General features: G+C 39.0%; 1 protein-coding gene across 2 annotated transcripts; it reads left to right on the forward strand.

The window, feature by feature from the left end:
• The first annotated feature begins 971 nt into the window (after positions 1-971).
• On the forward strand, positions 972-25,036 carry ints2 (integrator complex subunit 2). Of its 2 annotated transcripts, none has more exons than XM_084730508.1 (25): positions 972-1,288; positions 2,060-2,368; positions 2,544-2,682; positions 3,170-3,272; positions 4,017-4,130; positions 5,265-5,395; positions 6,750-6,920; positions 7,820-8,040; positions 8,255-8,380; positions 8,624-8,695; positions 10,207-10,321; positions 10,790-10,858; positions 11,872-12,006; positions 12,121-12,297; positions 13,054-13,168; positions 13,917-14,021; positions 14,557-14,721; positions 16,514-16,715; positions 19,041-19,166; positions 20,099-20,300; positions 20,513-20,794; positions 21,764-21,871; positions 22,011-22,116; positions 22,495-22,671; positions 24,308-25,036. In XM_084730508.1, exons 2-25 carry the CDS (start codon positions 2,076-2,078, stop codon positions 24,487-24,489), a joined length of 3,636 nt encoding a protein of 1,211 aa, XP_084586634.1. In that variant the 5' UTR covers positions 972-1,288; positions 2,060-2,075; the 3' UTR covers positions 24,490-25,036. The 2 variants fall into 2 exon arrangements, with proteins under 2 accessions (XP_084586634.1, XP_084586635.1); XM_084730509.1 differs by having other exon boundaries at positions 2,066-2,368.

Consider the following 25,036-nt stretch of genomic DNA (forward strand, 5'->3'; position numbering starts at 1 on the left):
GCAGTTCTTTCTTTTGAGAATTTTCTGCATTTTAGCATTTCAGCAGCCTTTGAATACACAGAGGTCCGGCTCCGTTTGCCTTCGTCCCTCAGCAAGTGCTGTCAATGTGCCCTTGAAAATGTAGTGGAATTCACACTGATGTCAGTGACGGAAGGTTAAATGTCTGCATCATTTAAGAGAGAAGTCTAAATAGCTACAAATTGACATACACTTGGAAGTAAGGCTGGGTGGTATGGATAAAATCAAACACTACAATATTTTTGAACAAATACCTCTATTGATATTGATTCATCAATATTGTGAAAATGTTAATAAAAATATTAACACAATGAGATTTTTAATAAATAATGTGAATAAAAGCAAATTATAGAACAGTCCGGTGAGTTCAGAAATTTACTTTATTTGTGCTGCAAAAAAAGAATATGTAGTCTCATATTACAATATTGATAAAATATCTATATTGGCAAGAACTATCTGGGATGTTTGTTTGATCATGGCCTCTTCCATAACTGTAAAACTAAGTAAGCCATGCGACATTAAATCTTAATGTGGGTTCATTTCCATAAGCTACTTTTAGACTGCATCACATTCATAATGACATTTGTTTAGCGTGTTATACAAATATATTCATTTCTGCAGCTTAGAAATACGATAAATAAAGATCTTGAAGAAAATATCGGTGGGTATCCACACTTTCTATTTTCCATTCATGATCAGCGATTGAGAAAGTGTTAAGAAACGGGAGGTCATTTCATCCGTGCACTGCTCAGGTAAATCTACTCCTTTTCACTATTAGTCTACTGGAGCCGACCAGCTGAAGAAGAAAAGCTGAAGCCACAGGTTTGATTTGCAAAAGAAATGAGATTTCCATCATCTTCATATTAATGTGTCAGTATGAGCCCAGCCCATGTTTGTCACAGCACAGCCTGCAGTCAGGGCAGGTCTGGAGGATCGTACTGCCTCCAGTCACTGTCAGTGCTTCAGTCAGTCAGCGCTGCTACACGCTGCTGACTACACCTCCTCCCTCACTGTTACACTGACATAGTGATAAATGTAGATAAGGCTAATATACAAGTGGATATGCGGAAAGCATAATAGGGCGTTAAAAAAATACAAAGATATTTCCATAAACCTACCAGCAGCAGCTAGGACAAGCTTCTGTCTGCCTTGGGTTTACGACTCCCCTATAACGTTAGAGGGCTGACGGTGCACAACCGAGTCCGAGGTCTGAGGGCCTCCATGCTGAAATTTCTCTCTTAAAAGACTAACTATCATCCTAATAAGTGAGGTAAGATGATTCTTCATGAATTATTGTATTTGCACTGAATGTTTACATGGCAGAGACGGACCAGGCGGCACATGCTGCGAGTATTATTGTCTGACTAAGTTAACTTAGCCTAGCCGGCTAGTAGCATGCTAAGAGCCGCTCCAAAGGCAACAGGGATAGTGTACGGTACAGTTAGCTTGTAGCTTGCGTTAGACGTCTAGGTTAGCTGTATCTTCTGATATTTGTCGTGCTTTGAAATACACACATCAGTCATTTCAGAGTTTTACTCTTACATGGAGATGATGTTTTCACTTGGGGCAACGTTAAGAAAATCCTATGTTAATTAAAGTTAACTATATGTAATCTCTGCCGGTATTAGCTAGCTAGCATTAGCAAGACTAACATTAGCATCACCGCTAGTTATCTGTTATAGTTTACTTTGTTTTGTTTGTAACGTTATCATTATAATAATAACCTTAACATCATATTGAATTAACCAGATATTTAACTAGGCAAATTAACAACAAATACATTACTCATAAACATAGATTTAGCAACGTTAGCCTTAGCAAATGAAGAAATTAATGTAGCTATTGCCACTTTGTGACTACCATTAACTATCAGCGGTACTCAGCTTGACTTTCTGCAGTTTTTGTTGAGTTTATGTTTGTTTTTATCCTTCAGTCAGCGCATGTGCTCATGCCCTACAATATGCCCATACTAGAAGGCTGTCTACTTTGTTTGCTTACGATTCAGTCATTTAAATTGTCTGTTTTTGCCTGTCCCTTCGAGGGTTAGTTGTGGAGACATGGCAGACAGCGCAGGGCTACAGTTTGTCAGCCCCTATGCTTTTGAAGCCATGCAGAAGGTGGATGTGGTGCGCCTGGCTGCCCTAAGTGACCCTGAGCTGAGGCTGCTGCTGCCCTGCCTGGTGAGGATGGCTTTATGTGCTCCAGCTGATCAAAGCCAGTCCTGGGCACAGGACAAAAAGCTCATTCTCCGCCTGCTCTCTGGAGTGGAAGCTGTCAACTCCATTGTCGCACTTTTGTCTGTGGACTTTCATGCCTTGGAGCAGGATGCACGAAAGGAGCAGCAGCTCAGGTATAGATGACTTACACGTTATTATTTTCACAGTGTGGTAATGATTAGAATGAACTGCGTCTGTTCTTAATGGTTAGACGCTCAATAAAAGCTCAATACAACTGATCAGTATTCTCCAAAATCCCATGTGGAGTTAATTTTATCAGTATACACAATGTGTGGTCTCCTCTGTCAGGCACAAGGCAGGTGGCTCTAATGGAGAAAGCATCCTGGTGTCACAGCTACAGCATGGCCTCACCCTAGAGTTTGAACACAGTGATCCCCTCCGGAGACTCCGACTGACCCTCAGTGAACTGTTGGCCATCATGAATAAGGTACAGTCACAGGTCCCCACAGAAGTCACTAAACCAAAGGACATTGACAGCATGAATGAACTTAGCATAAATGGCACTTGCAAATATTATTCTTATGAAATGAATAACAACAAGATGCCCCACAACACACACTGCTGCCTTTTGTATAATACAGAGATGTGGCTCATGCTTGAATATAGAGAGACAGTGTTGTCTAGATATGAAGAAATTAAAGCATGAATAACTTAGTACAAAGTACTGAATGATTTAAAATATCTTATTTGTGGAAATGGGTTTTGGATGTAAGAAACAAGATTGCACAGCTTCCTTTACTTGTTCATCAAAGTTTAAGTTGGCATCAGAAATTATTCCCAAATGTCTTGCAGCTGCTCTCACATTAACAGACAAATTCATATTTTTTTCTGTACTTCAGTTGTCCTTAAGGACTTTCGTCCTTACCTAATAGGATGATCGATCCACACAGTCTGTTTCTCTTGTTGTTTCTCAGGTGGCAGACTCAAATGGAGAGTTTTTCCTAAAGTCTTCTGAACTCTTTGAAAGCCCTGTTTACTTGGAAGAGGTTGCTGATGTCCTTTGCATTTTACAAGCAGGTACCCAACTCTTCATCAACTTAATAGTTTTTTGTTTTACCAAGAGGTGCTGTGGAAGTGGGGGGATGTCAAATACAATGGCCTTTGCACATAAATGTGCTCATTGCAAGAATGGGAATTGTAGTATCCAGAATACCCTTCATAGTATAGGTGACATGCATGATTCGCTTATACATGGAAGTTTGTCACATAATGCTAAATTCATCTGGTCCAAAATGAGGCAACCTTGTGTCACATCTCATGTTATTGTGGGAATTTATGGTTTTGCACCTCTAGAGATTTTTAAGACTGATCTGAATGAGTTGAGAACATTTTTGAAAATATTTATGGGCTGTTACAAATAATGCTCGTGAAAAGTAAAACATTCAGTCATGTGATATGCTGAATTTTTTTAAGGTAAGAGCATGTTTTGCATGTTGTATGCTGTCAATTTTTGTGCTGCAGGATCTGTCACTCAAGATCACTGTGTCATATCCAAAAATGTTAGTGGACTACTACCTTTGTGCAGTTGTAAAAAACACAAAAAACGAAACTTCTTCGGATAAAGAATATTTGTAATAAATTGCAACAAATTCAACAGCTTGATAGTGAGGAGAAAATCTATATGAGCACACATTAGCTCTATATTAGGAATAACATCTTAATATTTCTGTAAAGCAAGCTAGAAAATAACCCACTTCAATGTTATTGTTGTCTGCACAAATTGTTGTCTAGAATGTCTATGTGTGTGTTTTTTCTTCTTAGAGCTGCCCTCCTTGCTGCCCATTGTGGATGTTGCGGAGGCTTTGCTTCATGTCCGCAACGGAGACTGGTTTTTGTGTCTACTGGTTGCCAATGTCCCTGACAGCTTCAATGAAGGTAATTCATCTGTCTCATAACACTGCACATGCTGTCAGCTGATAATGTGAGATAGAGTGGCTGGTTAATTGCCAGTACTGGCTTCATATAGTTAGCAAGTGTACCTGCTGTGGCAGAAACAGGGATTTGATTTAAATTACCACAGAAGCTTTCTGTGATAGCTTCATTATAAGTATAAGTAGTTTGCTATTTATTTGCTATCATGTTTTCTTTCTGAGTTTAGTGGTTTCCCCTTTAATTCTAGCTATGCCGCTGGCCCAAGGGTGTATGTATTTGTCTTTGATTGATGATGAACATTATTGTCTCGCTCTGGCTCACAGACTGTGCTGTGTGTGTTTTGAGAGAGGAATTATAAGAAAGTACCTGCTGTCACCAGTGTCTCCTTATCACCCAGAGGGTCAGGGCTAAGTCACTAAGTTTTGTGTGTGTTATACAAAAGTCAGCATCAAGGAATCCTTTTGGCTCTGTAATAGGAAGAGACCTTGTTTCATTGAATTGAAAGTGATATGAATTGATCTTAGGGTGAAGAGTGGAAAATGGCTCTGTCTAGAAGCATCAAGGTCTGTCATATTGAACATGAGCTGGTAACCAGACCTGAATCCACTTGCTCTTTTATAGTGTTGCGTGAAAAAACCCACAAGTGCCACAAAAGAAAAGTGCATGTCATAATCTTAGCCAACCATAAACAGTTTGCCTTTTAAAGTGTCAGCTGTGGAACAGTACAAGGGAAATGAGATAAGGCTGTGGAAATGCTGTCTTCTGATGGCTGTTAAATCTTATTTACAGGCAAATAAATGAATCATGATTCTACAGTTTATGGAGGAATATGACTTAGCCATGACATTGGAGAAATGGTACAGTGTTACTGTCTGTTAGTGATGTATAGAAAACAAGGAGACCTTTAGACAAGGATGACATTATTAAACAAACATGACATACATCATTAAAATCTATTGATTGTATAGTGTTTCCCTTTGTGGGAAAATCAGATTCACTGAGTATGTTGTTAGTAGGCAACACATCACCATTCAAAGCATAAAAATGTCAAAGTTCTGGAAATTCAATTGTCCACATGTTTTTTTAAGGGTGCTCTATGCTGTGTGTTGACTTGAATCTGCATGTGTGTCTTTGCAGTTTGTCGAGGTTTGATCAAGAATGGAGAGCGTCAGGACGAGGAGAGCGTGGGTGGTCGACGTAGGACTGAAGCCCTGAGGCAGCTCTGTCAGATGAACCCCTCACAGGCCCTCAACATCAGAGCTATGGTGGTCAGTTACACTATTAATACAATCACAGCAGCACTCCAAACTAACAGCAGAATCACTTAATCCATAACCTCCAAAAGTTGATCTGTTTCAAATGAGACAATCCATCACTGCTGCTGTATTCAGCTGGAAATGCATTTGTGCTGAACCTGCTCTGCTATCCTGACTTTTTTTTTTTTACGTTTATCTTAAATGGCCAAGGCCATAAATTTTCAAATGCTAGACATAATGCCGTTAAAGTGGCCATAATAGATATTTTTATAATAACAATGTATCAGATATCAATATGAAGATGTGAAAGGGGTCACTTGTACTGATGATCCCACAGAGAATTATCTCCTGAATCTGAGCCAGATATTTCACTGAGGAGACCAAAAACAGAGTGAAAAGAGACTTAAATCCAAATAAATCAAATTCACTGGATGGCCAGAAATATGACTCCAAATAAACGATAATGTGAATCTACTGGATGTGTAAATAAGCAACTGTTTGCTAACAATTTCCCTGCATTCACTTAAAAGCTGATAATATGTCAGTTTTGTGTTCAGTTTTTTTCCGCTGACCTCAATTAGTAAAAAAAAAATCAAAACAAACAAACAGTTATTGCAAGCTCAACATAAGCGGTGTCATAAACCCAATCTTGATAATGTTAATTAAGAAGATCTGAAACAAATAGTCAATTAATCAATGGACAGAAATTGATTGACAGCGATGCTGATAATTGAAGAATTGTTTTTTAAGCAAAAATGCCACTCTTGTCTGGTTCTGGTGCTTCTTAATTGTGAGGATTTGCTATTTTTCTGTTATAGTCCACTTGACTTCATAAAGGTTAGAAACACAGGGGATCTTTGTCTTTACTGATTTATGTTGTGATACACTTGGTGATACTATCCCTGAAGGGAGAAATTTGTCTTCTCGCTTTCCTCCCTGCTCCCAAGAAGGTTACAGCACAAGGTCAGGTATTGAACGAGCCCCCAGGACGTAGTAGAAATTCATAGCCTTGCTGAAGGATGCATCAGCAGGACTCTTACTCATACCAAAAAAATGTCCTGAGATCCATCAAAACAGCAGATAACGTGTGGAGACAAGTGACAAAGGATGCTAAATTAGATATATAGTATATCAGCAGCTATTTTGATAATCAGTTAGTCATTTGATTCATTTTTCAAGAGCATTTTTTTTAGTTGTCAACTGTTGGTCAGACAAAAGAAGACACTGACATCACCATGGGTTGTAGAACAACATGTAGACCAGTTTTCAGGAGGAGTGTCTTTTTTCTTTTCAACAAAAATGTATGCCACTAAAATAATTTACTAATATAACTATATTTTACTGTCTTTATTCTGCATATTCCCAGGTGGAGGAGTGTCACCTGCCTGGTCTGGGTGTGGCTCTGACTCTGGACTATAAACCAGACACAGCAGATGAAGCAGTCAGTCCCCTGGTCTCTTATGTGAGCGGTCTACTGCTGGGCACCAACAGCAAAGTGCGTACCTGGTTCAGCATGTTCATTCGCAACGGACAACAGGTGAGGGGCCTTATTCTGTAATCCATTAAATGCATGGAGAACATTGTAATGCAGTAAAATCCCTTTATTTTGTCTCATTATGTTGAGCAGAGGACGCTGAGGCAAAAGCACTCTGTGTGAGGTGACAAGACAAAATGTTGTGGTGTACTCATGGAGCACTTTACAAGAGTGTCACTATGTTAAAGCAAACACTAGATATTCAAAATAAGATGGGAATACTATACAAATACTACAACATACTGAAGAGTAAAGGCTAGAGTCATTGTTTCCCAACCTCCAAAGCCTAACAGGGATCTTTTTAATATCTTGTTTTAACATTTGTTTTGTTTTATATTTAGAGGAGTTTAATGTTATTTTACTTGTGCCATGACTTACACTACTGCCTCTCTGTTAACCTAAAGCTAGCGCAATTCAAATGTCTTAGGCTTCAAACTGTCCTTTGAAATAGTGAGGACCAGCAAAAATGTCCTCACTTTCATTGCTGACAGTTTTGTTAATCATTGCAATTGTTTGTAATTCACCATGCAAAAATCCCAACACATTCACTGGTTGGAGCCCTGATCTAAGCACTTGGATAAAGGCGCAGCAGGTGACTCATCAAATTCAAAAGGGCTTTATTGGCACGAGAAGCAGGTGTTTATATTGCTACAAGTTTGTAATAAAAAATGAAAAATGTACATAAACAAGAACTGTGCAACTTTGCTAGCAATATATAGGTCTAAATATACAGATAAATAACTTGGAATAAAAGAGAAAAAGTAAAACAAAAAAACGTGGACTGAGGTTGATAAAAAATCTCATCATATATACACACATAAAAATAAACACACACACACTCCTATATACCTCACCTACACACCTCATCATGCCTTTCCTTTACTCTTACTTTGTGCTGCCAGCGAAAGAGAGAAAGCAGCTCAGTTCTGTGGCAGATGCGCAGACAGCTGCTGCTGGAGCTGGTCGCCATCCTGCCGCGCTCACGCAGCACTCATGTGCCCAATGACGGTGACATGGAAGAGGAGGGCAGCTCAGGGTACTCTGGCCTCAGAGAGGAGCATGTGGTGAAAGCCAGCGCTCTGCTCCGACTGTACTGTGCCCTCATGGGCATCGCAGGCCTCAGGTTGGTCAAAGAGGAATATTTAATACTTTTGTGATCATGATTTTGATGTGGACTTGGTTGTTAATAGAGTTTGATTTTGAGAAGTATTTTGCATCTTGTTTTTAATTTGAAATTCCTTGTTTGTCCAGTACAAATACAGTAGAGTGAATGAGTTTAAATGATTGGTTTAATTTTTAAAAAGTTTAAAGATATATCTAATGTGATCCCTCTACAGACCTACAGATGAAGAGGCAGAGCAGCTCTTGCAGTTGATGACTAGCCGGCCTCCAGCCACTCCTGCTGGTGTTCGCTTTGTCTCTCTGTCTTTCTGCAAGCTGCTGGCCTTCCCTACTCTGGTCAGGTACATAAAGCTAGAATTATTAACTCATACTTTCGCAGGTCTTTGTTTTAGCCAGCAAACACAGAGTTTGGGATCACAAACCCGATTCAACAAACAGTGGTCCTGAGTTTTGATTTTCTGCCAATTTGTGCTGCCTGCCAGAAGTCCTCTATACATCATTTGGCATTTAATATTGTCCTTTGTTATATGGAGTGTGAGCATTATCCTCTGTGTATGTGTATGTGTGTGTGTGTCTGTGTCCAGCACTCCAGAGCAAGAACAGCTGATGGTGATGTGGCTCAGCTGGATGATCAAAGAGGAGGAATACTTTGAGAGGTAAGGTGGATCTCTGTATTTATAATAATGAGCCATTATTGAACACACATTATTGTATCAATAAACTGTGGTTCTTAAGAACCACACTTTATTGATACAATAATGTGTTTATGTGAATAAAAGTTTAAAATCTGTCAGAATTGAGTTTTTATGACTGTTGAACAGTTTTTGACACATACTTAAATTTTTACTATTAATATTGTAAAATATGAACATTTAAATAATGCTGTGATAATTATCACAGTATAACATTTTACATGTTCCCCACTTTTAATTTTAACAGTCATCAGTCAAAAACAAAAACACAAAAAGTGTTTGTACTGCTCTTATTACTGTAAACCTCCAAACTGGTCATGTAAAAACATTAATGCTCACATCTCATTAGAGCTGCAAAGATTAACTGGTTAATCGATTATTAAATTAATCACCACCTATTTTGATAATCAATTAATCAGTTTGAGTAATCTTTTTTTAAGAAGAAATGTCAAATTGCACTAGCTTCCTAAATGTGAATATTTTCTGCTTTCTTTCCTCCTGTGTGACAGTAAAATGATTATCTCTGTATTTTGAGTAAAATAAGACATTTTTGGATGTCATCTTAAGTTTTGGGCAACAATTAATCAAGAAAACAATCAACCGATTAATTGATAAATTGACTATGAAAATAATTGTTACTTGCAGCCGTACATCTCATGACATCATTGATTATTTTATAATGCAACATCAGCAATAAGAGAAAGCAATAACATTTTATTTGCTTATTTTGATAAAGCTCATTATTTTATTATTTTCTTAATTTAATTAATCAGATTTCTAAAGTAATATTCCAAATAATTTTATCTTGAGTTGTTGTTCCAGCAAATGTCTGATTATTGTAGATAAACTATAACTGGTATGGTCTTGATCACTGATATTCTGCTACAGTAGAACATGCTGGCTACAAAATTCATTGAAAGTTTATTACAAGTAGGAGGAATGGTAGAATCAATAAGGCTCACAGAATAAACAAGGAGCAATGAAAGTTAAATGACGAGTGAAATGTGGTAAATCCATGTCTGATTTTATACTTGAACATGTGTTTGCTTTGTGTATGCCATTTATTTGGAGGCATTTGATGTTCCCTCTGTAATTGTTGGTTCTTTGTTGGAATAGGCAGTAATAAGCTCAGCAGTGCTTTTGTACGTTTGTAAAATTAAGTTAATATGGCCTGTCTGCACAACAAATTATAACTGCAGCAGTGCGTATGAGTGTGTGTGTGTTTGTGACTGTAGTCTGTAATGCATAAATAAATCATCATCACAGTCTTAAGTGACTTCAGGGGTGACTAAAGGGACACAGGCTGATGATGAAGGTGTGGTTTGTGTGAGCATACGTGTGTGTGTGTGTGTGTTGATGCAACTCGCATAATCAGTTTATTAAAATGTCTGTCATGTAAGATGTAGGATTAACGACAAGTCCAAGTGTCTTTTCTCACTTGCCTCGCATGCATATGTGTGTCCTCCTCCTTACAGTGCTGCAGGCGTATCTGCTTCTTTTGGAGAGATGCTATTACTGGTTGCCATGTATTTCCATAGCAACCAGCTCAGCTCCATTATTGAGTTGGTGTGCTCTACTTTGGGGATGAAGGTAAGGTGGTAGGTGGGAGGGAGACAGTGATCAATACATCAGTCTGGCTGACCAGCTACTGGCCCTGCTTCTCCACTGCAGCAGTATAAAGAGTATATCACTGATGAAACACTTGCAGCATACACATATCTACTAAGACACTCTATACCCTGTGGCCAATTTGCTGTTTTATTACTTATTAAGTGCACTATTGTTTCCTGCCTCTGTGCTAAGTAGTTTTCCTGTCTCAGTGTATTTTCCACTAAGATGTGTAATGTAATTGGATTTAGAGCCTGTTTGTTTCCACCCCTAGGGCAATCCTCTCAATTCAGTGTTGTGCCTGCCATGTAGAATTTTTTCTTATGAAATATGAAAGGAGGGAATTACAAAATACCAGCACTGTTGCCTGCAGGTTGTTTTCACTCACAGTAAACCTTCCATTGTTGACGTTCTTTATCTTTTTTTCGTGCCATGTTCAACTTTCTACAGATTGCCATCAAGCCCAGTTCTCTCAGCAAGATGAAGACTATCTTCACACAGGAGATCTTCACAGAACAGGTACATACATTCTAAATCTGCCCTTAAGCACATTTTCTACCTGCAAATTCCACAGTTCAATCATTTATTTGGTTGTTTAAGCTTTTTATTCTCATTTATTTTCTCAATTGAGACCTGCTGTCAATTCAGGAATGTAGCTTTTAATTTAACAGTTTGTCAAAATGCAATACCATGTACTTGTAAAAGTTTGCATATTATTTCAAACTACCCCACAGTTTTGGGTAGTGTAAAGTTTTGTTAACATTATTGTATTATCTGTAATCATGACTACAGGGTTTATCATGATTGCTGTCAGGCCTTTAAACAAAAATATCTTTCCAAGTGAAAACTGAAAACTGTTTTCTGTCATATCTTGTTTGATACGTGTGTAGTAGTACCAGATAAATGCAGTTGTTAGAAGTATGCATTGCTTCCCTGTAGGGGTGATTCTGTCACTGTATATGTAATCTTTTAGCTATATATTATCATACATTATATGGAAACCAGAATCAGAACTGTTGATATAGATGTTAAAAAATATGATAGGATGTCTGTTTTGGGGTAATCCAGTTAATTGAATCAAAATCTGAAGCATCAAAGAGCTTCGTCATATTGAAAGAAATCGTGTGAAAGTGGTCCGGCTCAATGAGAATTCTCTGCAATGGCCAAAAACAGTCCAATATATTAAAGTTACAGATACTGCAATACAGAAAGTCTCAGACAACTTTTTATCATCAGACTGTATATTTATTATTATATGGCCCAAACTGACTTCTGCATATTTATGATGCTGTATGTCATGTTTCCTCACACATATGTTGCTAATGGAAACTGGCAATCAAGAAGTCTCAGGTTACCTTACTGTAATGAGAAGAACATAAGGTGCTTATTGAAGGAGCAGAAAAAAGAAATCACATCCAGACAAAATCCTCACCGTAATCTGAATTTGAAATATACAGAATTTGTAGGTGTTTTTTTTTCTTTTTGTCCATAGTTGCTGTTTAGATAACTTACTTATTATCACTGGTGTGCAGGTGGTTACAGCCCATGCTGTGAGGGTTGCAGTGACCAACAACTTAAGTGCCAACATCACAGGATTCCTCCCCATTCACTGTATCTACCAGCTGCTTCGGAGCCGAGCCTTCACCAAGCACAAAGTGTCCATCAAGGTAGGAAATCTGCACTGAAATGCTCACAATGATGACAGAAGTTGCTAAGTGATAAGTCAGTTTAAAAAAATATGTATTTTGCCCTGTGGTGCTCTCCTTGTGTGCATCTTCCAGGATTGGATCTATCGCCAGCTCTGTGAGACAACCACCCCCATTCACACCCAACTGATTCCCCTAATTGACGCCTACATCAACTCCATCCTCACTCCAGCATCCAAAGCGAACCCAGAGGCTACCAACCAGCCCATCACTGAGCAGGAGATCCTCAATGTCTTCCAGAGTTCTGCTGGGGTGAGTCAGCCCTCAGGCTTCACAGGAACTGCAAAAACCTTAAAGTGCCCTTGAACAGTTAATGGCATTTTGTGGGGTGTTCCTGATTTTACATGGCATCCTATTCTAATTACATATAAAAGTATGTGTGAGTATCTGAAGGCAACATTGCCTCTTATGTTTGAAGAATTTATGTAGTTTGTTTGCTCTTTTATGATTGCAAATATAATGTCAAACTTCTCTTTCAGTCTCTCTACCAGTCATTGTTACAGCAGTAATTATTGTTTGAATTCAGTAACACTCTATTGTACTGAACATTGTGTTTTTCTTCATTCATGTCTCTACAATTGCCTCTGATATGTAGATTAAATACCTCTTTGTTGCCATCAGGTTTCAGGAGTTATGATTTATATGTAACTGTTTACAAAAAGACATTACAAGTAATGACTTGTTGCTCTATAAATGACAAAATCAAATTATAGGTGTAGAACTGTAGATCCATTTTGTCCTTAAAACCTTTTTGTATTTAAAGAGATGTCATGAGCCAAATTGCTCCTCCAAAAACAATTTCTTTGACATAAATTTCTTAATCATGGCTGAAAGTAGTTTTAAAGTTGAAGTCAGTGTAAATTGGGTCGTTGAAATGGAAACAATCAGCAGTTTATTTATCATCATCATTATTTAGTCTGTACATTGACTGATGATGCAGAGTCCTATTTCCCTGCCTGTCCCTGACCTGTAGCTTTTGTTTTGCTTCTCTCTTTCATTATTGGTTAGCAAGGGGAGGGCAGTCGAGGAGGACGACAGCGCTACTCCATCACCACCCAACTCCTCATCCTCTACTACATCCTGTCTTATGAGGAGAACCTGTTGGCGAGCACCAAACAACTGGGTACGAACAAGACAATAACTGTGTCCCATATAACTCTGCAGCGTGCCTGGCTTCCCACTGTGCTATTGGCTCACTTCCTCTCTATTTCTTATTTTCGCTTCTTCTGCCTGTCTAAAGTGCATCCATTGTCATCTCCTCCACTGAAGGAGGCATTGTATTTGAGATGGAGGGAATTTGTCAGGCAGTGAGAGGAGAAAGGCAGCTTTTGTCCTCTGTGAAGTTGTTGGAGATGCTCTCACTCTGGATGTGCAGTCATTCATCCTTTGCTCTCTCGGCACTGAATGTTGGCGGCTTCATAGAGAATAAATGGAGGGCTGACAAAGAGCCAAGTACAATGGCTGCGGGAGCTGAGCTAACTAGGACAGCTGTAGGTTAGATTGAGCATTAGCAGTTAGCCTAGTCAGTGTTTATTCTCTCCCATGACGAGCTCTGCTCTTGCCCTTCATTAGGCCAGATTTATGTGAGAGTTTATGCCCATCTCTTTAATTGCTGTGTTTACCCAAGTGCTCCTGCAGCCTTCAAGGAAGGAGTAATGAAGCCCATCAGAAGTGGTAATGAACCCACGTCAATGAAAAATCACCTCCGCTCCTCTAACGCATCGGCACAGCGGCTCTGGCGTCCTTACACTGCCAAATAAAACACTTATGCTCTGTCTTGTCCTTTTCCTGCTTTATGTTCTCACCCTCTCCATTTCCTGCCTGTAGTTTCTTTGCTTCACTCATTCTTTTTCTCTCTTTTTTTTTTTTAGCCCTGATGCAGAGGAAGCCAAAATCCTACTCAGCAGCCCTGATGGACCAGATCCCCATTAAGTACTTGGTTACACAGGCCCAGGGACTGCAGCAGGAGCTTGGAGGTGAGACATCTCATAGACAAGATTTTAGCTGTAACCCTGCATTACATACAATTTTCTTCCACCATATTATTTCTTGCTGGTTAGTATAAAACAGAAAAACAGGTAATAAGGCAGAATAAGTATAGACTGTAATAGACTGAAGTTAAAAGAAAAACAAAGCATGCTGACAATGACACTCAATAAAACTGATATGAAAGCAAAGATAGTAATAATAAAATAGAGTTAGATAAAACCTAGATACAGAGAAAAAAATACAAGCAAAATCAATAAAAGGGATCAAAAACAAAATGATAGTAATAACAATAAAAACAGATGAAGTTAAAATAAAATGAAGTAAAAGAGAGCATTACAGTAGTCCAGCCTGCTCGATTAAAAGAGTGCATGAGTTTCTCTGTGTCACTCAGAGAGAGAAATGCGATGAGGAATATGAGCAGTTATCCTGTGTTGGAAGTCTTTTATGTTTGAAGGATAAGGAAACATAAAAGTCATAAAATCTTCCTGTGGATGATAAACATTTGTCTTTCCCTGCACCCAGGTCTGCACTCTGCCCTGCTGAGGCTGCTGGCCACCAACTACCCCCACCTGTGTCTAGTGGAGGACTGGGTGTGTGAAGAGGAGGTGACTGGTACCCTCCCCCTGCTGAGGAAGATGATGCTCCCAAGCAACACCTGCAGATACACTCAGAGCCAGCTCCACCAGGGTGAGGAGAACGAGAATAAGGGTTGAACAGAATAGAGGTTGGGCAGGTTAAGGTAAAGGTTGGTAGTTGTGAATGTAGAGCTCCCATGCCTTCCTATTAAAATGACCAGATTTTTAGAAATGTGAGAAATATTACCAAAATCCAAACAAAATAAAAACAAAATAGAAACAAAATTAAAGGGTAAACATTGTTTTGAAAAGAGTAAAAGTAAAACCTCAGATTAAAGCAAGCCAAAGTGAATTCAGAAACATCTCATTTGGAAATAAACCATTACCTTTGTTATTACTCTAGGAGCCAGGTTTGTGAAAGGAAGAGGGAAGAGATCCTAATATTGTATAATACAGGTGAAAGCTGTTATCCAGCTAAAATCTTATATCAATGGCTAATCCGTCAGGGTTTAGGGGATTATACTGTAATTAGCTTTTCTTTCATACAGATCATTTGATAGAGATCCAAAATGCAAAAGTGTAACAGATAATCAGCTTCATACACCATAATGCAGGTTGATGTACAGCGTATGTATACACTTACATTAATTGATTTTAAAAAAAAAATGTATCTCTGCAAGTAGGCACAACTGCTGTTAAAAGGCATCCAGGGTGTGTTTTTAGACTCCCTCTGCAATGCAGTCATCTTCAGGATAATGATGACAAGATAATGAATGGATTAATTCTGAATAGGAAAGTATGCTAAGAAGAGGAAAATAGCTCCTATGCTTGCCAGGGTTGGTGGTAAGAGATTTCAACTAGTGCTGAACAATTAATCAAAATGTTATCAAATTCGCAATATGGCCTACTGTAATTTTTAAATGGCAGGAGACGCAATATTTAAGGTGTATATGTAAGATGATCTGTGTCAAAACACAGTTTTAAACTAAATACTGTCGTCCTGCAGAGATGTCCTTCTACAAAGAATTTTGAACTGCTTGACAAGACCGTCTACAAGAAGACTGGCTATTTTTGTATATAATTGCTCTAAATGCCTGCCACCAGATTGGATCTTTCTTGAAATCAGTTGAAATGAGCCTGTCTTTACATTTTGCCAAGCAGAAGGAGATTTTTATTCAAGTAATTTTATTTTTGATGTGATATTTTGTGGTAATAACAGTGGAAACCCTACTGCTTTTGTCCACAGGGGCCTCCAAATCAAAAGGAATATGAAAGTTCTTTGTAGTAGCTTTAAGAGAACATCTTTGTTTGGTACAGATTCCTGCAAAAGCCCCACCACAATCAAATGAAAATTAAAATAATCGAAAAATGATCATTCCCTCTAATATTGCAAATCATATCACAATCGCAGTATCAGTCAAAATAATAGTTAGATATTTTTTCAAAATTGCACTAATTTTTTCATTTGAGTTAGAGCAAGTTTTCATCCAGGTCATGGTATTCAAAAGGAGCTGTCATGGAGCAAAGTCCAGCTGCCTGTGACAGCTCCTAGTAAATACCGTGACCTGGATGACTGAGAATCTTCACAGACAAACCTTTGAAGGAACTGACCTACTCAATATATTTTTTCTTTCTGCAGTTTTGACACTTAACAACATTGATTCGCACTTTTTTTCCTGGACTAAGATTAAAGGATTACATCACAATAGTTTTGTTTTCTTCTCACCACCATTAAGTCTAAACAAATGTGTTTACCAGATGTTGCTACTGTCTTGCACTGGATTTATCAAATGCTCTACAAGTTTTTGGTTTCTATTAATTTTAGTGTGTGCATTTGGTTCAAATCAGTTAGGCAAACACAGCAAGACCTTTGAATATTAAGTCAGCTTTTTGCCTCCATCCAGCCTTCCAGAAGTTACCATCGAGCAGTCCCAGGCTGATGCGGATCCTGGAGCATTTAACACTGCTTTCACCCGGAGACCTGATCCCTTATGCGGAGGCCCTCACAGCCAGCATGGCTCTGCTGCTGGAGCCTGCTGTGCCTCGCAGAATACTGCAGACCCTGAACAAGCTCTGGATGGGCCTCAACACTGTGATGCCCCGCAGGTACCCGCTCTGCACACAATTAAATGTTATGAGATAAAAACTGCTACTGTGGAAGCCTCTACTGAGAATACTACTGCATGTCACATGGGAATACTACATCGTAGTAATTGGAATATTCAATTTGTTTACTTTGTGAGTTAATATTATATATAAGAACTAGATAATTGATATGCCTAGTGGATATAGTATACGGCATATTTTCTGCCTTAGAGCGTATTAGTATGCCTTGAATTAATTTCATCACTTGGGTATTAGGCCTCAAAATCAATCAAAGAGTCCAAATAAGCATCTTGTCTTAACTAATTAGAATTTGGCGACTTTTGCTCAATATAACAGGAAAGAAGTACATTTAAGAAAGAGAACAAATTCAAGGCCCAAAGAAAAATATAAATGGGAATCCACAAATTAAGTAACGTCCCCCTTTTGGCTGCTGGTTATATTTATAGCTGTGTGTCTTTCCAGTAAAAGGTTAACAGTAGTACTTGACTCGGTGTCGTCTCTCCCAAGGCTGTGTAAAGTTGCAGTGAGACTCAGTAAACGGATTAAAGGAAGACCTGTGGAACAAGAGTTGTTGCCCTTAACCCCAGGCTGCTTGCTCAATGATTATTGTGTGAATAGATCAGAGGTATTGAGCCAGGCAACTGTGTCAGCTTGCGTGAACTCTCTGGACAGAAGAGGGTGACCCTCACTCTGCCCCAGGGCCCACAGGAGCACGGTTACTAAAGCTCTGAGCAGACATCCTATCGATCCAGAAGGGGTCTGTAACAAGAGGAGCTCAGGGCAGGAAAACTGAGGGAGACTCCATGAGGGAGATGTAAAGGATTGTTGCACCCTCCCTCTCCTCTTCCTCACTCCCTCTCAGAGTATTGAATGTTGCAGAGGGCTAGACGTGAGGCTCTGGTGAGTCTAGGAGGAGGGCAGCGGTGCCAAATTTCACACAGATCCTCTGATTGATGCTGGTGCACAAGCTGCAGGAAGGCTAGGAGCTCCAAGAGTATCCTGCTGTTTATAGTTTAGCATTGGTCTGATAAGAGAGATTGAGGGTGAACTACTGCCACAGGCTAATTTGTGAATAACTGAATTATTGGAATTCATTAAACCCCCACTGAAGTGTGCCCAGTATCATCTTTTAGTGGCTTTTATGTATTTTACAATAAAATCATTTTGGAATAAAGGGGGACGATTCATGATTAGTTCATTGGGCCTGATTCACAAACCATGCAAACACACAAATTTGTGCTTAAACTGTGTGTATGAACATTTTATGCACAAATCTGTGATTCATTAATATTTTTTTACTTGATTTTGTTTGTACTCTACAAACAAATTTTAGAACTGCTTCAGACCATGTGTATGCACACATGATGACAGCCTGGCTGTCTTACAAAATGTTAAAACACACCATTTAACTAAATGCAGAGAATATTAAAATTGCATTCATTAAAAAAGCTTTGTTTTTATGGTTGATTTATCTTAGTTTATTTTCCTTGTTTTGAAAATTTTATCATAAATGTTTATCTGTTTTTATGTTAAGCACTTTGTGTTGCCTTTTATGAATGTGTTGTGGTAGATAATAATAATACTAATACTAATAATAATCACCAACATTATTATTACTATTACTGTCATTATTATTATTATTATTATTATTATTATTATTATTATTGTTGTTGTTGGGTGAAAATCCTTGCTGGATGTTCCACCTGTTTCCTTATTTTTCAAGTCTGGTCTGTTTTTTCCCCCACATCTACTTAAATGTCAAACAATTTCTTTTTCATCTGAGACACAATCCATTTCTCCATGGACACAACATGCGTGTCTCGGTCACTGCAGCTTGAAGACTTATTATAAGTTGCAAAAGTGCCTTTTCTGGCTTCTGGCTTCACACAGGCAAGCGCAGCTGTGTGTCCGTGGTGATTCACAAACATACACACAGTGGTAAGAACAAACTTGGCCTGTATGCATGTTTCATGAATCAGATGGCGATTTTGTATGGGAATTGATTTTGTGCAAACAGGAAGAACATTTCTGCGCATGTTAGTGAATGAGGCCTTTGTGAGTAGTTCATCTGGATAAATATATTAACACGCAAATATAATTTGACAAAAAAAGTGCCATGACCCTTCATGTGCTATCATTTTATTTAAAATGTTAAACTCAACAAATGTTAGACATCTTCCTTTGTGATGATTTTCTTTGAGTTATGAATCTCCAAAAGCTGGTCAAAAAGAATTTCACCTTCCCAATCAGGTGGTGTATTTCCTCTACTTCATAATAGTCAGTGTGATATGAATGAAAGTTAAAAATGGTGTGTTTGTGTTGCAGGTTGTGGGTGATGACAGTAAACGCCCTCCAACCTTCAGCTAAGCTGCTCAGGCAGCAGAGGTACACTCAGAACGACCTGATGGTCGACCCTCTCATTGTGCTGCGCTGTGACCAAAGGGTGTACAGGTAACTACAGCACGTATGCCTCACTGGGTGTCTGTGTGAACATGTTTGTTGGTTCAGACCATATGGACCCACACAGTTGGATGCATGTATTTTCACAATATGTAAAGATAGTGTAAGATGTGTGGGATCCCTGTAAAGAAATTGTAAAACTTTAAAACACTTATTTAAATGTTAAGATCACCAAATAATTTAAGATGTATGTCAGTATATTTTGAGATTAATAATCGTAATAGTAAATAATTGGGCTGAATGATATGCACAGAAAAATCATGTTATGATTATTTTGACAGATATTGCGATAGTGGTATGAGTCATGATTTTAGTAGGAACGGTAACATTCACATTTCATTTTCACCGGAAAAAAATATTTAAAAAAGCCTAATGTTATTTTTGCTGGGGTGTGTACCAAACAAGTATGTTTCCTTATGTCTGGGAATAATGATTTGTAGGCAGAGCTTCTTTGTAGCACCACGGTGATTCATTTATAATGGTTAGATGCGACACATTTTACCTTCAGTGAAAAACTGCAGCTTTTGAATAGAAATATTGAACTCGCCCATATTGCAATTCCAGTAGCATTTCAATTATGTAATATTGTATATTCAATTACATTTTTAAATTTAATTAAAGATGTGTTCATATCAGGTATATTTATTGGCTCTCTGGAGCCTTTAATTTGGTTTGCTTTGGCACATTTCCTAAAAAAAAAAGGTTTCTGGTCAGAATGTGGTTTCCACTATCAGTGATTCAATTAATTCCATGTAGCTTCTTTCCATTGTATTCCTGTTGATCTTTGTATGCTGGACCTCAGTTCTGAGGACGTGAACCCGACTATCCTTGTTAAATTGCAGCAGATGACCCCAGACCTGTGGTTAATATCAAAGCAAACAAAATTACAGGTCTTGTTTTGTTTTTGTCTTTTTTTTTGCCAGGTGTCCGCCTTTGATGGACATTGTCCTTCACATGCTGAATGGATACCTGCTGGCCTCAAAAGCCTACCTACACTGCCACCTGAAGGAGACGGCTGACTTTGATCGACAGAGCCAGACGGTCTCAAACCTGGGTGTGCCCGGTCAGCCAGATACACCCGAGGTCACGAGGGAGGAGCTGAAGAACGCCCTTTTAGCTGCGCAGGTATTTTAAACCACTAACCTACACATTCATACACACGTTGTCTTTCTTGCATGTAGACCTTACCTTTTTTTTTAACAGAGGGCCTTTTTATTTTCATGTCATTTCATTTTACTGTCATGGGTGATAATGCAGAAATAATGCCATGAAATTACTCAGAAAATATGTAAGAGATGACCTTTTACACTTAACCACCTGTTTCTGTGTAACCCCAGGACAGTGCAGCAGTCCAGATTCTCCTGGAGGTGTGTCTGCCAACCACAGAAGAGCAGCAGCTGGGGGCCAACACAGAAAGCCTGCTGAGGAGCATCAGGGGTCCCTTGCCAGGCAAAACAAAACAGGGAAGCCTGGGGCCAAGAGCCAGGGGGAACGTGGAGGATGCCGAGCCAGAGGGTGGCCTGCTCAGTGACTTGAGGGAGGTGCAATGTCTCATCTGTTGTCTGCTGCATCAGATGTTCATTGCCGATCCCAACATTGCTAAGTTGGTCCACTTTCAGGTAACACAATGAGAAAAAGATGAAGTGTACTGCAAATTTTTGTTTTTAGCTTAGCTTTTATTTCAGTTTCAGCAACTTATAGAGTCATTTTCACATTTTTTCCTGCTGTTATGTTTTTAATTAAATAAAACAAGCACATCCCATCTTAAGTATTAATGTTGGAATAAAACAAAAGTGTAAATTAAGAAAAGGGGATAAACAAAATTAATGAGTGTATGTATATGCATCAAGAGGTGAGTCAGGTTGGGGAAGACAAAGATAGATGTATAATTCAGAATGTGTAGGAGGATTTAGGTCACTTTGCTGTATTAGTAGCAGACTGCACATTTGATATTTGTTGTTTCACTGTGAAAACAGGAAGGCTGGCAGGTTTATAGAGTCTAAAACATAAAAATTAGTTGGCAGAATCCAAGACCAACAGGAGCATGTGTTGTTCTTTACCCTTTTGTGTTAATCAGATTCTTTTAGCCATACCTGCTTCTGTATTATTCCTGCATGATGAGATTTTCTTGTTTCCTTTCCAATTTTGCCATTGGAAAGTAATGTTATCATGCAAATACCCCTTTGTGTGAGTGGTTGAGTGGATAGTGCCATATTGCTGAAAATACCTTTGAGTCAGTTTTTCAACAAGAGCCAAGTCATGTTGACCCCATTAGTCATCACATTGTGCTATCATGGCTTTAGTGGTAAGTGACTGCAGCACTCCCAGAAGTAGCAGACGGCCATATGGTGGACTTCATCAAACCAATCTTTCCTCTGTCACACTAATCCACTCTTGTCTGTGCTGCCAAACAGAAGCTGCTGCGTGCGTTTGTGTCCATACACATTTAAATTAAAGTACTCATGTGCTTAAATGGCTACTCGACTAAATTGACTGTGTATTCCTTATTCACTCCTTATCATTTTTGGCTTTTATCATGAGATTTTTATTTCTTCTTCTCTCTCTCTTTGTGCCTCTTTCTCTGTCAGGGTTACCCTCAAGCTCTGCTGCCTCTAACTGTGGCAGGCATCCCCTCCATCCATATCTGTCTGGACTTCATCCCAGAGCTGCTGGCTCAGCCCCAGTTGGAAAAGCAGGTGAGGCCTCCCAACCTCCCCTACCCTCTCTTCTCTTTTTCCTGGCTCTAAATCCTAGACTTGCCCTGGGCTTGTGCCAGAGCCTCTCTTACTGTGTCTTGTTTTCTTTAAGCAGTTGTGAATGCGTCTGTCCCCACAGATCTTTGGAATCCAGTTGTTGTCATACTTGTGTACCCAGTACGCCCTACCAAAGTCCCTCAGTGTGGCCAGGTTGGCCATCAGTGTCATGGGAACCCTCCTTACAGGTCAGTGAAGACAAGAGAACACCTCTTGTCTTTACAGCTCATACATTGATGCTTTGATTGTAACCTCCTTTACTTACTCTTCTTTATTCCATCTACTTTCAAGTGTCCATCATTGAATTTTCTCCCAGCAGACTCACTGTATATTGAAATTCACAATGCAGCTTGTATACAGTATTCAGCCATTGTTGCCAAGTATGTCCTGTTATGTGTACCTCTGTATTTGGCTGCCACCATCTGGCCTTTGTCTGTTAGTGCAGCGTCCTCTCTCATTTTATAAGTTTACAGTGTGTACCAGTCTATTAGCCACTGTATTTATTTTTTATGCAGCTCCAGTGTGTACTGTCCTGTAAGTGTGTGTGCATGTGTTCTGCTTTTTAGTGCTGACTCGTGCCAAGCGTTTCTCCTTCTTCATGCCCATCCTGCCGTGCCTGGTGTCCTTCTGCCAGGCATTCCCCCCACTCTATGATGATGTAGCAGCCTTGCTAGTACAAGTGGGTCAGGTTTGTGCCTCTGACGTTGCCACCAAAGCCAGGGACATTGACCCTCTCATTGCCCGTAAGTATAGTTAGCCACCTGGATAGCATTATAACACTTTGTTAAATGTTATTTTTAAGATTTTATTATCTATTAGGTTACATTTTTCATCAGTACAGGATTTGTAACAATTCTTTGTCTTGTTTGTGTGGCCGCCACTGTAAGAATACTACATGTATGCAATATACATAATGTGGTTATCAAGTGACAACCTTCATTTTCTGAAAATATTGACAGAAACTCAGGTGACCCAGAACTGCCTCTCTCTCTATATATATATATATATCTGATGTCACTGCTGATCAGGAAACTATTTTGACTTTCATTGGCAGTCGCTGTCCTTAAGGCATTATTTATAGATCAATACAGTAGTTCCTAAAAATTTACATGTCATGGACCTCTACAATAGAGGCACATTAGACCACAGACCCCCAATGTCAGAGGATTTTTTTTACAATATATTTTTCTGGGCTGTATTTGCCTTCATTTTTTAGATAGGACAGCTGAAGATATGACAGGAAAGGGGGAGAGAGTGTGAGAGAATGACATGAAGCAAAAGACCATAGGCGGCAGTCAAAACCATGTCTGCTGCAGAGGACTTACAGCCCCAGTACATGGGGCAAATACTCTAACAACTGAGCTACCAGATCACCAATTACAGAGCATTTTGTCTTTAACAACAGTTTTTAGGTTTAAAGATAATAAAGTCTTCATGGTTGATCAATGATCAAACTAGTGTCACTATCAATTCCAATCAAACAGAATGGCCAACTTTATTTCTTCCCTTGCTGTTCCAACTTCCTTAGCCACTGACACAAAAATATCTGCTTTTTTGCTGTCAGGTTGGATACTGTCACTAAGTAATATTGGCTGACACATTTTGGAATTAGCTGGACCCTGTACCTACACATGGTGTTAGATCTGGTTCACAAAATTAAAGAGACAGGGATGTCTGCAGATATTATTAAAAAAGCCCTCAGTAATAGACTAACTAATACATCATTAAGTCTTTTTTCCAGTATTTAAATGTTACTACATCATGTGGCTAGGCCTGCATTAGATTTAATAAAGCTAATTCAACTTTGAGCATTAAGAATGTGCATCCTTCAAAGATTTCCTTTAGTGATTAAGGAAAAGAAAATGATCTTTCACTGGATTCCCGCTCTACTAATACTGCTAGTATTTCTCCACCTCACTGGAAGCACCACAGGCAGTGATTGAACCTGTGCCCCTGCAATATTGGACATTTTGTATTTTTGGCCTGCCCCATCTATGTAGCCTGATTAATATCATCCAGCCACGCCATCCTGAGTCTGCCAGATCTCATCTAATTAAAAAAAGCCTGGATCAGCCTTAAATACTGAACTCACAGATTGACTTGGAGCAACTACTGATAATGAATTCATAGTGTGTAGATTTCAAAAAGTGATGTCCGTTTATTCAGAATCTTTACATGTCAACACCACATGGAAAGAAAAAGCAAAAAGTTACATGGTGCACTTGCCTTTTTTATGCATGGACATGGTTTATGATAAAGAATATTTTTAGTAGTAGTTAGAAGCAGAACAATGTAATGAAGCCAGATGAACTGTATAGTTAGAGAGATCTATCAGTGTTCAATAATATAAATAAGAAGTTTATTGCTTTCCTGCACCAGGCCTGCAGTATCTGAAGGAGAAGCCTCAGGGGGCTCTGGCTCCTGGAGGAGGCTCCTCCAAGCTGACTTTACCCCAGAGGACAGCAGAGGAACTGGGTGGATCTGACCCAGATGTCCAGCTCTGCTACTGTGTAGAGGCCACCTTCATGGACATCATCAGCTCCACCCTTCATGGACTATAGACCACCCACATATATTGTAGAAGAAGAGTAGGAGGAAGGGGAGCCTTGACTTAAACCAACAACTGTAAGCACTGCCTGAGAAAGACATCCACACTCCTGAGAGGGCTACTGTCAACACACATTCACTCATCTCTAACAAATGGACTGAGACTGATTTCACCTTCTTCAAGGGCTTTCAGACAATGTAAGGTTGTGGGTCTCACACATTCTGTGCACATGATGGGACATGTTTTACTGTGGACCCATTCTAGTCGGGACTAAAGTCAAGTACTGAAAAATCCATTCTCTACCATCAGGCTCCTTTTTGACACCTGATTTGCAGTTTGTTTAGAAAATGTATGTTTATGTGCTCTGTCAGAGTTTGTAGAAAGTAAAGTACTGAAAACGCTAAATGGGTCCATTTTCTTGACCTCAGTAGGCGTATTTTTCTAAGCTGTAAGTGTTGTGACCTTTTTCTCAGCAACTGAAAGAGGAAAATGTTGCGTTGAAATAATATGTAGAGCTTTTGTACTGTATTTGTTTGTAATAAAACAAAGAAACCATTTCA

Source organism: Lutjanus erythropterus, chromosome 11, assembly GCF_056507025.1.
Source record: "Lutjanus erythropterus isolate fLutEry1 chromosome 11, fLutEry1.hap2, whole genome shotgun sequence".
Taxonomy (NCBI): Eukaryota; Metazoa; Chordata; class Actinopteri; order Lutjaniformes; family Lutjanidae; genus Lutjanus; species Lutjanus erythropterus.

What these genes read in the sequence shown, in the direction of transcription:
- ints2 (XM_084730508.1), top strand. Translation starts at nt 2,076, where the DNA reads ATGGCAGACAGCGCAGGGCTACAGTTTGTCAGCCCCTATGCTTTTGAA. An exon ending in ACTGCAGCAGGAGCTTGGAG is followed by an intron (nt 14,022 to 14,556) that starts GTGAGACATCTC and finishes CCCTGCACCCAG; the next exon opens with GTCTGCACTCTGCCCTGCTG. An exon ending in AACACTGTGATGCCCCGCAG is followed by an intron (nt 16,716 to 19,040) that starts GTACCCGCTCTG and finishes TTTGTGTTGCAG; the next exon opens with GTTGTGGGTGATGACAGTAA.